We start from the raw sequence: 14670 nt of genomic DNA on the forward strand, positions 1-14670 counted from the left end.
TTAAAAATAATTTAAAAAACACTATGTAATGGAGATAATTAATAAACAGTAGTTCATTTACATTTCTATATGAATATAAGTGAAAGCAAATTAATCAAAGAGTCATGGCAATTCTATACATCAACTATTATAGCATGGATCAAGTAATACTGTTTATTGTAATGTACATAATGTAATGAAGTTGTTAAATACCACTGTCTATTATTTGAATAATATTTCCGATTTCATTATCCCTGGGTCCTTCCTTCCATGAGCCTATTTTCCTTTTTTTTTTTTTTTCATATTGTCATCCAGAAAGTGCAGGGAGTGAAGCATAGTCAATCTCCACAGCCTCCACAGTAATGGAATGCTTGCCAGAGCTAGACTGTTATTTTTCCAGTCCCTCTGGTTCACAGCATGTGCCTCAGGGCCCGTCCATCCCCATACACAGCATACCACTCAACTGCTACAAAGTAGCATTCAGCCTCCCCAAGAGTGAAACAAACGAAGAAAAAAACCCTTAAATAACCTTCACTTTATGTATTTATGTGGTCTGTGGTCATTGTACAACAGTTTGAAAACCACTAGCCTATTTTATTTGGTATTATTTTACTATCATTGATGTATTATTATTGTTTTTGTGAATGTTTTGAATTAGATTTTATATAGAATTTATTATAATAATATAATCTACTGTAATATAATATTATATAATATTTTTTATTTATTAGTTATAGTTTAGTTTTAGTTATTTTAAATGAAAATGAGAAAGGCTGCCTTGGCAACTAGCTGAAATCAAATAAGTTTAAGTTTTCTTTTTATGTTATTTCAGTTAATGTTAATGATAATCACCCTGGCCTAGATTATTGTAAGTGATCATATAAACATTTTGACATGTCATAACAGTGAATAATTATTTCACGGTACATTTACCTTGTCCCTGATGCCCTGTCGAACCGATTCCCTCTCCGCTTCCATTTTTGCATACTTTGCTTTCCTCTCCTCCTCTTGTTGCCTGAGGGCTTCCTGTCTTTCTTCCTCCTTTCTGTCGGCATCAGGGTCCTTCTCCTCCTCGCCCCCCAGCATTTTCCCCATGTCTTTGGTCGCACCTTTGAGAGAAAAAAATTAGAGACTCAGGAACAGGATCTCACTCAATAGAGTCCATGGACTACATACTGGTCACAAAAAGGGACTCCAAACACATTTGGAGGATAACCTCTAACACAAGGTGAACTGAAAAGCGGATAAATTAGTTCTCACTGTCATCCAGTTTCTTTTATAAATACTCTCAATGTCGACTACTCTCTTTGTCGGCAAGACAAGTAGGATAGCCGCCAAGAAAAGGACAATGGGTCACATTGTTATAACAGAAGGACTCCATTAGGGCCATGAGAATACAGGATTTTGACAAAGCAATAATTTCTGATTGCATCCGCTGCGCACATTCATCAGTCATCAGATCGCTTGTTAGCGCTCCGCAGTGTGACTGTCTGAGACGTTGTGTATCTCTCCACTGTTGGTTCAACCGTATTAATGCAACACAATGTTAGGTTGTGCCAGGCTTACTTTTGTTAATAAGGGAGAAATTAGAATTTAGCAAAAGACAAGTGCTTAAAATCACACATACAATAACCCTTCGTGAGCAGCCAGCTAATGTGGTGCCCCTAAATCAGCTGTGTGTGAACAGACACTCAATATGCCATTAAATCAAGGGAAATAATGCATTGATTTTATACTGACAGGAACAAAAAAAAAAGGTCTTAAATCAGAGCAGGAAGTCTTATATTCATAAATTCATGGCATTAAATATTGCATGCACTCCACAAAAAACCTGAATATCTAGTGCCGTATTTTTTTTAGTTTTCCAATACAAAAATCTAAACATCCTTGAATCAAGATACATTAAACTTGATACATCAAGATACTTGAGATGCAAATTAAACATATGAAGTCTTGTTTTGAACAAATTTGAGATCATGTAGACATAAAATTGAACAAAATGAACTGTGTTCATGCTTAGAACAAGAACAAACTTTTGTCAATGGGGTATGAAAACTTGTTTTCCCTTTGAATTAAGTAGATTTTTCTGAGCCCACTGGCAGACATTTGTTCTTATTTTAATCATAAATTCACTTCACTTTGAAAAATTTCTCATAAACCAAGGCTTATTTTATGCCATTTTGCTTCTCAAGTAAATGTATCTTGATTTAAGAATCTTTAGACATTTGCACTTTTTTGCAGTGTGATCAGAAGTACAGTAATTGTTATTTCCGTATGTTTGGGAGCAGAGCTATTGAAGCATTTTTTTTTCTTTTTCTTTCTTTCTTTCTTTCTTTCTTTCTTTCTTTCTTTCTTTCTTTCTTTCTTTTTCTTTTTTTTTGTAAAATGAATTAAAAAGTAATGGAGATCTGTTGGGAGTTATATTTTCAAACCTTGAAGCATTGCTTATACAAGACATGCCTTTTTAAAACCTGCAGAAACTCTGGATAAAAGTGTCTGCCAAATGTAATACGATCTGATGATACTGTAAAAGGTTTGATTTTAAAATAGATTTTTCCACTACATTTATCTGAAGCAACTTAAATTCAATTTATGCTATATTATATATCATTGCTAATGTCATGCTCTACAGTGTAAGAAAAAAATCCAAAGAAGAAACAGAAAATTTACTGGTAATTTCCTAACAGGACATTATCCGTTAAGTTTATGGTTAACGTCACCTATAGTATATATATATATACTATAGGTGACATTCTAATGAAGTAGCAAAGAGAAACAATTAGTAACTTTAAAGGGTTCTCCTGTTGTGTCAGGCTGTGAAACAGTTTTGTTTCCAATGATGTCTATAGATATCACCAACATCTTGTGGTCAGTAGTGCTGAGCTCAAATAATAGTACAAATCTAGCCACATTCAAGACCACACTTTTTGTCCCTCTGCCACCTTTGTGTTTGAGTTACTGTAGGCTGACATAGCAGAACAGAAAAGTTATCCAACTTCATGCAATATGTATTCATGTCACATCAGTTTGTGCTAGGAGACAGAACGGCATGTAAATGCATGAAGTGTTCTGTTTTCAGTCCAGGAGTTTTGTTCTCCCTGGATCAGCAGTTGAGGGCGGCACACTGCCATTCCACCAGTCCATGAGGTCTGCGTTCAACCTGCATGACACATGGTCTCGCATTTACTGCTCTCTAGCAATTGATTTTAATGAGGACTGGGTCGCTCTGACAGCAGAGACGTGTAAAGACTTCGGCCTTCAGATCTGACGATTCACTTGCCTTTCATCAGCCTGGGCTGTTCGTTCACATCATACGTACATGAGAGTTAGGAGGACCAAGCTTGTCTTTACTCTGGAGAGGGTTACTGAGCACATAGTCATCTGCTTTTTGTCAAGCATTCATGAGAGACCCAGTTTTATGGTTAGTGCCTTCAAGAATCTTAGCGAAAGCTGCTAATAACTTGACAGTAAGAAAGTTAAAGCCTCAAAAACAAGATTGTTTTACTGTACTAAACTGACAAGAGGGTTTTACTGTACTAAATTAAGATTGCACATTGCTGGTCTAATAGTGTATAATTCATCTGGCTACCTTTTTGATGTTTATGTTAAAAATATAGTAGCAACAGTTAGGTTATACAGAACTGAACTCAAATATACAATAAAAAAGGTATGTTTTACTGATAAAGTGTTAATATTCTATATAAAGTAATAACATTTATTTTGTACTAACATACTGTATTTATCATGTGTCTCTTTTATTATGTATTATTATGGTGGCTATCAGTACATTATACCCTTTTCAGATACATCTTTCGGTCAAAAAGACTGCAATCAACTGCAAACTCACTTTCAGTCTGACTTCATCTGTTATAGAACACCCACTTTTCAGTTTCAATTCATTTTTGATGAATCCAAGTTCAGCCCTACTTTTAGTTCTCAAAACATCTTGTTTTTGAAAGTAAAATGCACTGTAAATGGCATTGGTTGATTTTAAATTTAGCTACATGTTGTGAGGTCAGAACATAAATACTGTATATATCACAGACTGATTGACATTTCAGTGTGACTCACTTCAGTCGTACTGTAATTCCGACTAAATGAAACAATTATCCGAACTCGTATGATGCTGGAGCCCACCATTCAGCTTTAGCACAATCAATAGGTTAATACGAGGCAGAATTGTACAACTTTATGAGCTTGAGCAAAGCATGCCCATAAGGACTGTAGGCTTACTACTGCTCTGAAATGGACTTCTGGTAGGAAAATGAGAGGAATCCATTGATTTTAGAACAGTTGATTTGGGGTTTTAATTTTTGGGTTGGATTAACCTATGAAAAGTGACTCAGAGGTGACTGAATTGAAACTACCCACTAAGGCATCCATGGAAATGATTAGCTGACACAACTGAAAACTTACTGAAACCGAGAGATTCTGTAGAGAGCTGTCTTCATGAATTACCAGTCAAGTACAGAGTATATCCCTGTACAGAACAGCTTTAGCAAACTCGAGTTTTGAAATTAGAATAGCTGGTGTGTATTCACAGAAAATATCTGCAGTGGGTGAATGTCTTGAAGGTACAAATAGTGCTTCTCCGCAAAGTATATTTTGCTTCGAAATCGCTCTTTTGAATTGCTCAGAATGGTCTGTATTTGTATCATTTCAGTGTTGGAGAGAATAAAGTAATGCATGATATTTGAGGATTCAATTTTGCATGGCACTCTCTTAAATGGGCCAAACCAAAGACATTTTATAAATTCTGTGGATATATTATAAATATTTTTTGAAGGGAGAATCTGTAACCCATTTTACGTACTGTACTTCTGTAATCTGACATATTTCTAAATGCAAGACAATATTCAACAAGTAAAAACTCCAGGGTAAAGGCCCATTCACATGAAGGATGATAACTATAACTATAAAGTTTTTATAATCAATCTCATTCTTTGAGAAGAGTGAAGTCCACACTACGACTTTAGCACTAATGACACAGAGGTATGATATTGTTGGAATCACTTTCAATAAGATTTTCTTCCAGCTGATGAACAATATACAGGCAACATTGACAGCCAGTCAGAATCTTATGAAAGCTTGTCTCCACCATGGGATGAAAAAAATAAAGGTAATTGTGACATTTTATCTCACAATTCAGACTTTTTTTCTTACAATTCTAAGAAGAAAAGTTAAAATTATGAGATATAAACTCACAATTGTGAGATAGAAGTCAGAATTATCAGATACAAAGTTATTATCTTTTAAATTGTTAATTCCTTGCGGGGGAAAAAAAATGAATTGTGAAATGTGAAGTTAGAATTCTGAGAAAAAAAGTTAGAATTTTCAAGATGTAAACTCAGACCTTTGGGATGTAAATATATTTTTCTTTTTGACTTCTTTCTGACTATTTTCTCAGAATTGCAAGAAAAAAAGTTCACATTATAAGATAAAATGTTGCCATTACCTTTTTTACTGTTTTATTTTATCCCATGGCAGAAATGGGCTTCCACAGAATCCATCCTCGTCAGTTGGAGTGGAAAGTAATACAGTTATTGTTATGATTATCTTTATAGTCATCATTCTTAGTGTGATGAGCCTTAAGACTTGATTATATCCACTGGGAATTTATTTTAAGACTATACTAAATCTAAATAAAAAACAAAAATACTCAAAAATGGATTATAACTTTGGTTGGACCATATGCTCTAACCAAAGAAATTTGAAGGAAAGACATACACAACTACATCATCTCAACTTCCAGTCCAATTAATATTAACCATTTTTTCCCCCAAAGTTTTTGAAGATCACAGGCGAAAGCCATCGCTCTGTTCTCCTGTTTGAACTCTAGTGCTTTTCATTGTCTGTTTTTAATTAGAGCTGTTTTCACTGGCTCTTGTCTCAGCTCCTCTGCAGCATGTGCTGTTAATCTGTGCTCCTGAGGCTAATTAGCTCATCTGATCGTGACAAAGTCGCCACATGACATACATACTCTTTACAGCGTCTCTGTGCAGCATAGCGCTATCTACTGCTCAGCCACTCATGCAGACCAGACCTGAGTCCCTGAAGTAAATCTCTTCATAACAAGCAGCTAACCATGCTAAAGCTACACTGTTCAAGGGTCTCCTCTTTCTGTCATCGTACGTCTGTCGGCCCGGGAGGCACTGAACAATTTGAAAGACGCCAAAGTGATGCTTGAATTTTGAAAACGGTACAGTCACATGGGCTGTAAATGGACTGTGTTACATAAAAATAGTCTGTTTGTGCAAGTATGTGTCTGTTATAGCGGAAAAAGTGATGGAGATGGCATATCCTCATACCTTTGTGTGGTTGTCAGTGTGTGTCTATGTGAGAGTGTATCCTTACTGTGAGAGGAAGTGTGGGTAGATGAGAACAAAATGTGCCACTCTTTACCTGAGTGCCTGTGTAGAAAAGGAAAACGTAGCCATAGGGCCGTGTGTTTGAAATGTGTCAGCTGGTGGAGATTTTGCTAAACCATCTATCTATCTATCTATCTATCTATCTATCTATCTATCTATCTATCTATCTATCTATCTGTCTATCTGTCTATCTATCTCAACTCTTATTGTGCATAAATGTATCCCAACTATACTTTTCAAGGTTATTTTTCTCTCTGGATGTGTGTATCTGTGCCTGGGTGTGTGAAGGTCATCTGCACACTGAAGGACTGTGAGAGGGGTGACCAAGTCCCCCGTGGAGCCCGGGCACATGGAGAGAGCGCAAACTCAAGGACTCTGTGTTCCTTTCTTGCTCCATCTGTCTTTATCTCGCACCTGCTAAACAGCGAGAGCCCAGCAGCACACCCTCCTCCCGGAGAGGACATTAATGTCCACCGACAGATCAGATACCACACTGGACACCCACAAACACTGTCTCTTCCACAGTGCCACACACCAGAGAGGGCATGACCTCTCCACTACTCTCCATATGTTACCGGTAATCACGTGTCTCATGTGACGTATTTAATCCATCCCAATTAAATGATGATTTATAGTGAGGCTGTCCTTGATTATCTCCATAACTCCAAAATAATGAATATTATAATAACCATAAATAAAACAAAAAACCATTGCCCCTACACCCCCCGTTGAATTTTATTTATTTATTTTTCTTTTATTTTCTTTAGCATTTTAAAACTTACCAGGGAAGGGATTTGGGGGGTATAGTGACTATGTAGGGTAGATGGCAGGCAGTAATGGGATTTACTGGTTGTTTTGTGTGTTATATGATCACAATACGCAAATGTCATCGTTGTTTAGTCTTTGATCATAAAAAGTTTCATGCTCTCCAGAAATCTTGCAGATTGTGTTGGACAGTTTTTCTTTTCTCTCTTTTTTTTTTTGCTTACTATATATACCCTCACAATTTCCCAGTACTGAGGAAACCAAAAAGAGAAGAGCAGTGAGCAACCAGCTTCACCGGTATGATATGTGTCTTTCAGGAGAGGTCGAGTAAACTAAGAACTGTGCAAAAGCCTAGAGCCAAAATGGAAGGATTTGGCCAGTATTCCATGCTTTAATAAGAGGTTGATTCATTCATTCATTCATTTATTTATTTATTTATTTTTTAGGGACTGGTTTAAAGTAAGTGAGGTGTATCTCCTAAATCTCCCAAGAATAGGTGATGCATCTTCCCTAATCAGCATGTAAAGGGTCAGGAAATGGGACTGCTTGTGCAGGGCTGGACTGATCCATCACAGGTCTGGGACATTTTACAGGACACCGTCTATCTGCAGAAGTTTAGCAGTCATTGTGGCCATTAATTCATGATACATGACAATCTGTAAGGAAATCGAAGGATCTATCTATCTATCTATCTATCTATCTATCTATCTATCTATCTATCTATCGCTCTATCATTCTATCGTTATTTCTAATGCCATCTGAATTTGCTTCTCTCGTGCAGATCCTCCACCTTTAGTCGTGCGTGCTGGAAGTACTGCAGTCCTGGGCAGCTCAGCATGCTGATCTTGGTGGGCTGCCAGAAATCGTGTACGACTGCAGCCGCCTCTCTCACTCTCTATTACTTTCATCTTGCTGGGTACAGAGTTATGTCAGGAAGGCGAGAGCGCCTCGTCCCTCAGTGCTGAGAAACAGACAGAGCCCACTCCACAAAATCTTAACCTGGGGCAAAAGGATTATTCAAATGAAATTCAAAGTGCTGCCAACGTTGCCCAATGATTGCCCTTCTCCACAGATGCCGTTTCACGCGTAAAGGCTCAGCATAGGGAAATGAGAGGGAAGGAAGTGCAGAGAGAGGATTGCTTTTGGGGAATGGAGTCCATGGAAGATTTAATCTTCAGCTGAAGGATTCAGAGATGCTACTTTGTCTCTGTAATGGAAGCCTGATCAGTAGAGCTTATGTTCTTGTAACTTTGAAGATTCTTTCAAGGGTCTATGATGAACTTATGTAATATAATCTAGTGTGGTAACCTTGCATACCAGTTACCAAGGATCTCAATGACACCTCCTGCCTAGTGTCCTCTGCTCTGGTGTCTAAAGACATCAGGGAATATTTCATAGGGAATCATTTTTTTATTCAAAGGGTTAAAAATAGTTTCCCTTTTTCTGTTGGTCTGCTCAGAAAATGATGGAGGATATATACACCCTGAAAGAGCGCAGAACAAGATTAATGGGGAGAAAAAAATAACATTCTAGAGTTTCTAGGTCTTGAAATTCAATATAAAAGACTTGCTTCTCTCACAAGGATGTTGTAAGAATGGATCCTACACACTGATGTTTAGGAACTAAAGTAATGCATCACCTAAAAGCATCTCGAAAAACTTTGAAAATGCAAATGCAAATGCAAAAAAAAAAAAAAAAAAAAATTATTTAAATTAATTAAAAAGAGAAAATTATGAGATGGCACCCACATTCTTATTTAGTAAAGCACGTAGGATGTCAGTACAGTATTTTGCCTTGGACATGCCAAATGCTTGTGGAGTTGTTTAATTATGCTGTTTTCTTTCACGTTTCTGTCATTTGTGACCTTAACAATTTTCATGAAATTCTCTTTTTCAGGCAAGCTGTGCTCTTTTATTAACATTTATAGTGCAGTCAAACATGTATTAAGGGTTTAACTGAAGAAACTAACAAAAACAAAACTAAACAAAAATATATATGTGTGTGTGTGTGTGTGTGTGTGTGTGTGTGTGTGTGTGCGTATTGACTGATTGTAACTTGGAGTTTAAGAAGATTGTGTGCACATGTGTTTTTCATTGTTTGATTATGATTAAATGCAAAATGGTGAAATATAATGTAAATGTAACACTTGTCTGTGTTAATTACCTAACTATAGCTAAATGTAGCACTGTAGATGATAGAAGTCTCTCATAAATGAACATTGACACTGAATGTTGGGTGCATTTTACGTGAAATTAAAGTATATATGATTAAAAGAGCTTTGATAATTTGGTAGTTAGCAACACGTTTCACTGTGTCTTCTGAGAGCATTCTAATGTTTCTCCACATCTGTGAACAAAAACAAGAATTAATATATATACTATATATATAAATATATATAATAAGCCAGCCTACTCTGTGTAATTAAGGTATCTAGCTCACCTATTTATGCTATAATTTAAAGAAACCCATGCAAATGAACTATAATGAGATAAGTCTCATTTCATTTGCATATCAGATGCAGCTACACATGCCCCTAATTGTGGATTCGGCAGCCAATTAAAAACGCTTCTCTGGCAGGGTCACAGAGATGGAGCTGGTTATTAACACCTACTCTAACACATTTACACATTAGCATTCAACTAACCAGCAACTGGTCCAGACTCACTTACAAATTACATACTGCATGTTTTGCATTGTGTGCTCTCTTAATTGTCCTTGACTCACACAATTAGGACTTTTCTTTGGGCCGGCTAATTGGTATTAGGGCTTTTAAGTCTGAAGGGTTTAAGTTGGTTTTTTAACTTTCTTTTCAAACTTCTTATTTCCGCTGCTGGTAAAGTATTAATAGGATGTCTTTTCAAAGAGTGCAAAGACAAGTTTGGAAATATCAAAACAGCTATTCGTTTGTGTTGTGTGTACTGTGGTGTGAGTGTTCATGTGTGATTGCGTCTTCTAGTGTAGTGCGCCGTCACCTAACACACTGTGAGAATAGATTCAGACATGCAAATTAACACATACCTGTGCACTGCACTGTGTGCCTGCGCTTCATCTGCTGTACATCTCTTGTACTTGCACATATATGCTGTAAAATATACCTCCATGTTTAACTGCTGATATTTTAGAGTAGCTTTTAATTAGGATGTTTTATACTGAAAGGCAACAGGGGCAACCAACAGGGTGGTGTTAAAAGCACAGCGACAGGTTTTATGTCACACTTCAACTCTGCTCAAATAAAACTACTGGTGTGTTCATTTTTCGTTAATTTAACACATTTAAGTAAAAACAAAACAGCATATACATCATAGTGCCATCAAAAGGATTTATTGGTTCACGGCACCCTTTCACAGCTCATTAGACTTGCTCCAGCTCTCAGTTATGTTCGTCTCAAATGCTTCTTCTAAAGTTTCTTAGGAGTGATAAAAATAAGTATATAAAAAAACAAATAAAAAGTATATAATTATACTTTTGCTATGTAAAATTTTATACTAAAGCAATAAGCCCCAAGAAGCCATGGTTTACAGTGAATTTATATTTGAATTCATTTGTAAACCACGGCTTTACATGGCTTATTGCTTTTATAAAACGGTTATTCCATACATGTAGTAAGGTTTCACAAAATAAAACAGCAAATAAAGTGTAATGATATGAATAAAAACAGTATTCTTCCACCAAACAATATAGTTCCTCAGAAACAGTTGTGGTTGCAATAAAGTGGTTGCCAAGCAACACTCAAAGTAAACAAAGGTGTATGTTTGTAGAGTAAAGCCCCGTTCACACCAAGGATGATAACTATAAAGATAACGATAAAGATATAGTTCTAAAAATCGTTCTCAATATTAAAGAATAGCAGAGTCCACACCACAAATATAACGATAAAGACAAAGAGAAATTATATAGTTGGAATCACTTTCAAAGCGATTTTTCTCCAGCTGATGAACGCTAAAAAATTGACAGCCAATCAGAATCCATCCTGCTGTAACGAGCTCAAGAATTTAAAGCGGCAGACGCATGTGCGCTTAGAATAAACAGACGATAATGTTCACTGGTGTGGATGCTAATATCGTTATCTTTATAGTTATCTTTATAGTTATCATTCTTGTGTGAATGGGGCTTAATTTACAACAGCTTCGAATGTGGCTCAACCGATCAGAATCAAGGACCGGAACTATCCATTTTATAATATACTATAAATAAATATGAATAGTAACTCCGATCATATGGAACAGTTTGAGGAGAAATGGATTATATACAATTTATATAGAGTTTATATAGAATCTCATTGCTGAAAATTGGGATAAGCTGTGTCTCAATTCAGGGGCTGCATCTTTTGAAGAATGCAAACTTCAAAGGGCACATCTTCGAAAGCGGATAAGGTCGAACTGAGCATTGTTAAATGGGATGGTATAGCCCAGTGGTTCCCAACCCTGGTCCTTGAGGCACCCCAACACTGCACATTTTGCATGTCTCCTTTCTATGATGCACCAATTTCAGGTCTTGGAGTCTCTACTAATGAGCTGATGACCTGAATCAGGTGTGTTTGATTAAGGAGACATGCAAAACGTGCAGTGTTGGGGTGCCTCCAGGACCAGGGTTGGGAACCACAGGTCTAGCCTATGGAAGGTTGATCTTGTTGCCTAGCAACTGTTACAGCTGCCACTGACGAACGGCAGTTAAGTTTGTAGTGGACTTTTTTGAAAGTTATATTCAAATGCCTGAAAATAAAACAGGGCTCACAACCTGTCTAAATATGCTTTATTGGTCAATTTATGTACATAATAAAAAGTGTAAATAAATAATTTTTTTATTTTTTTATTTTTTTATATAAGAGTGTGTTGAAACCCAGTACTTACATTTAGAAGTGTAATCTGGCATTTTCTCTCTCTTGCGTTCTCTTCCTTTTTTTTATTTCTCTTATTAGCTCTTATTTCTACCCTGGATAATAATAGTGTGTAGTGTTAACCTGTGGTTTCTAAATTATGAAAATTTGTACAGGGGAAATTGCTTGTTTTATTATAGAGGGAGTTTCACTTTTGTACTTTGAGGAATAAAAAGTAAAGGGAGGGGAACAGGTGGTACAGAAGCACCATATTTGTCATTGTGCATTAGCAAATTGATTTACTCAGAAATAACACTAAATCAGTTTTGTTTTAAACAATTCTAGCTCTGGCCTCTGGGAGGGGGGGCATTACATTTTGCAATGGTTCTGGATTTTTTTTATTTTATTTTTTATTTAAGTTAACTGCAATATTAAACTAGCGCTGCTTGTCACATGTCAGTATTAGGCAGGAGTGACTGATAGCTCATTACTGGGCTTGGTAAATGTCAAAATAGGTTGAATAAGATCAGCCTTAAGGTCCACTGACAGACACAGATAAAGGTCACAGAGAAAGGTCAGACTCAATGATTTGCCATTAGGACAGATTTACTGGAGCCCTCAAGAAACCAACACCATGGTGCTAATATTAAAGGAAAAATACTAGACTCTGCTTCTGCTCTGTGTGAATCCAGGCATAACACACACACACACACACACACACACACACACACACACACACACACGCACATACAAACACTAACAATTAAACATACATTGTTTCAGCAATGGTAATAAGCGTGCAGCAAATGAAGACTTTTGCTTAAATCTCCTGCCTTTTTTTTTTGATGAAAATCCTACATTTCAAAAATTTCTAGTATTTATTTTGTCAGTAAAATATCTAAACATTCTTAAATCAAGATGCATTTACTTGAAAATATTTAATTATTAAAAAATGTAATTAATGATAATTAAATGATTTTATGCTTAAAACAAGAACAAATATCTGGCAATGAGATCAAAATTGTTTTCCTTTTGAATGAATTTTATTTTTCCTATAGCAGACTTTTTTTCTTAAGTATAAACTTACTTAATTTTGATATTTTTTTCCACAAAACAAAACAAGAGAAGAAAAAAACTTTTCTTCTCAAGTACATCTATCTTAACTGAAAAAAAACAAATCTTTAGATATTTGTATTGTAAAACAAGTCAAATAATAAGACTAAGAAATAAGTAAGTCTTTTTTTCAGTGTAGTAATCTCACATGTTTGAGAGGGGAAGCATTATAATAAACTGTATCAGCCTGGCTCATGAATATTAATTAGGTGACATAATGTTCACCAAGTAGTCCTGGTTTGCTAATAAATAGGAAGAAGATCTTAATAATGTCTCATAATTTGCTCAGAGTTCCTCTGAAATCAAAATCCAGAGATTCGATATAAGCTCAAATATTTCTGAGCATAGATTTTCCGATTGTTTTAAAAGCTCTTTTCTCCTTTTTTACATCAACAGTTTTGTTACTGTTACACATACGAGGAATTTGTTTTGGTGACAGAAGCTTCCACAGCACAAACAGAATGACAGTGACAAAACAAGACACAGATAATAAAAAGATTAAAAATAGGATAAGCAAATATGAAATAACCATACACAAAAAAAACAAAAACACAATATACAAAGTAGACAGTAGATGGTATTTGTGTGTATAGGTGTGTTATGTACAAATGCAAGGAAATGTAAAAAGAGGTATGTGCGTGTTAGTGTTGTGTATTACATGTTTATAGCCAAGCTAGCTGTTCATGAGATGGATTGCCTGAGGAAAGAAACGGTTCTTATGCCTGGCCCTTCTGGTGCTCAGTGCTCTGTAGCGTCGACCAAACAGCAATAGTTCAAAGAGGAAGTGGCCTGGGTGGGAGGGGTCCAGAATGATTTTGCCAGCTCTTTTACTCTGGATGAATGCAGTTCTTGGAGAGTGGGCAGGGTTGTGCCAGTGATTCACTCAGCAGTCCGGACTATCCGCTGCAATCTTCTAAGGTCTGATTTGAGTACAGTCTCTGCTGGGCCTTCTTGACAATGGAGTCCATGTGGAACTCCCACTTCAGGTCCTGGGAGATGGTGGTGCTTATTTATTCGAGAGAGCAGAAGAAGTTTGTCCATTTTGTTGGGTAGAAAACGGAGATTTTTCAGATAGATAGGAAGCGCCGTTCTAAAGCCGCGCCGTCGGAGCTTGACGATCGCATTGGTTCGCCTCCCATGCATGCATGTCTTAAAACGTTTGAACTGTGCTGCTGTTCCGCCAACTACAATGTTCAGCAAAACGTCCGAGTAATCAAAACCAACAGAAGATTGTGTGGTGTGTACTGCGCGAATGTTCAGCAGTTCATCTCTGGTGAAACTTATTGTGTTTGCAAAACAACAGACAGGAAAAACTAACAAAAACATTAAAGGGGTCATCGGATGCCCATTTTCCACGAGTTGATATGATTGTTTAGGGTCTTAATGAAAAGTCTGTAACATACTTTGGTTAAAATTTCTCAATGGTAGTGTAAAACAACACCCAGGAGTCATTCTTGTCTACATCTGTTCTGGCGGTGAAACAATGGCGGACTGATGACAGCTCACTCAGGGCGTGTCTAAGGTAAGACACCACTCCAGTCTGTGCTGAAACGCTACTGTCAATCAAACTATCATGGTCGGGGCCTGTTTTTGTGACGTCACACAGACAGGCATCTGAGATCGGCTCGA

At 36.6% G+C, this 14670-nt stretch overlaps 1 protein-coding gene across 1 annotated transcript in view; it reads right to left on the reverse strand.

Moving 5' to 3' along the window:
- Positions 1 to 14670, reverse strand: part of LOC107697630 (complexin-1) — a 57133-nt gene that overhangs the window by 11934 nt on the left and 30529 nt on the right. The window contains exon 3 of the mRNA XM_016498430.1: positions 913 to 1088. Within this exon, the coding sequence (XP_016353916.1) occupies positions 913 to 1088 (176 nt within the window). The remainder of the gene's footprint in view (positions 1 to 912; positions 1089 to 14670) is intronic.

Source organism: Sinocyclocheilus anshuiensis, unplaced genomic scaffold (genome assembly GCF_001515605.1).
Source record: "Sinocyclocheilus anshuiensis isolate Anshui unplaced genomic scaffold, SAMN03320099.WGS_v1.1 scaffold1364, whole genome shotgun sequence".
Classification (NCBI taxonomy): Eukaryota; Metazoa; Chordata; class Actinopteri; order Cypriniformes; family Cyprinidae; genus Sinocyclocheilus; species Sinocyclocheilus anshuiensis.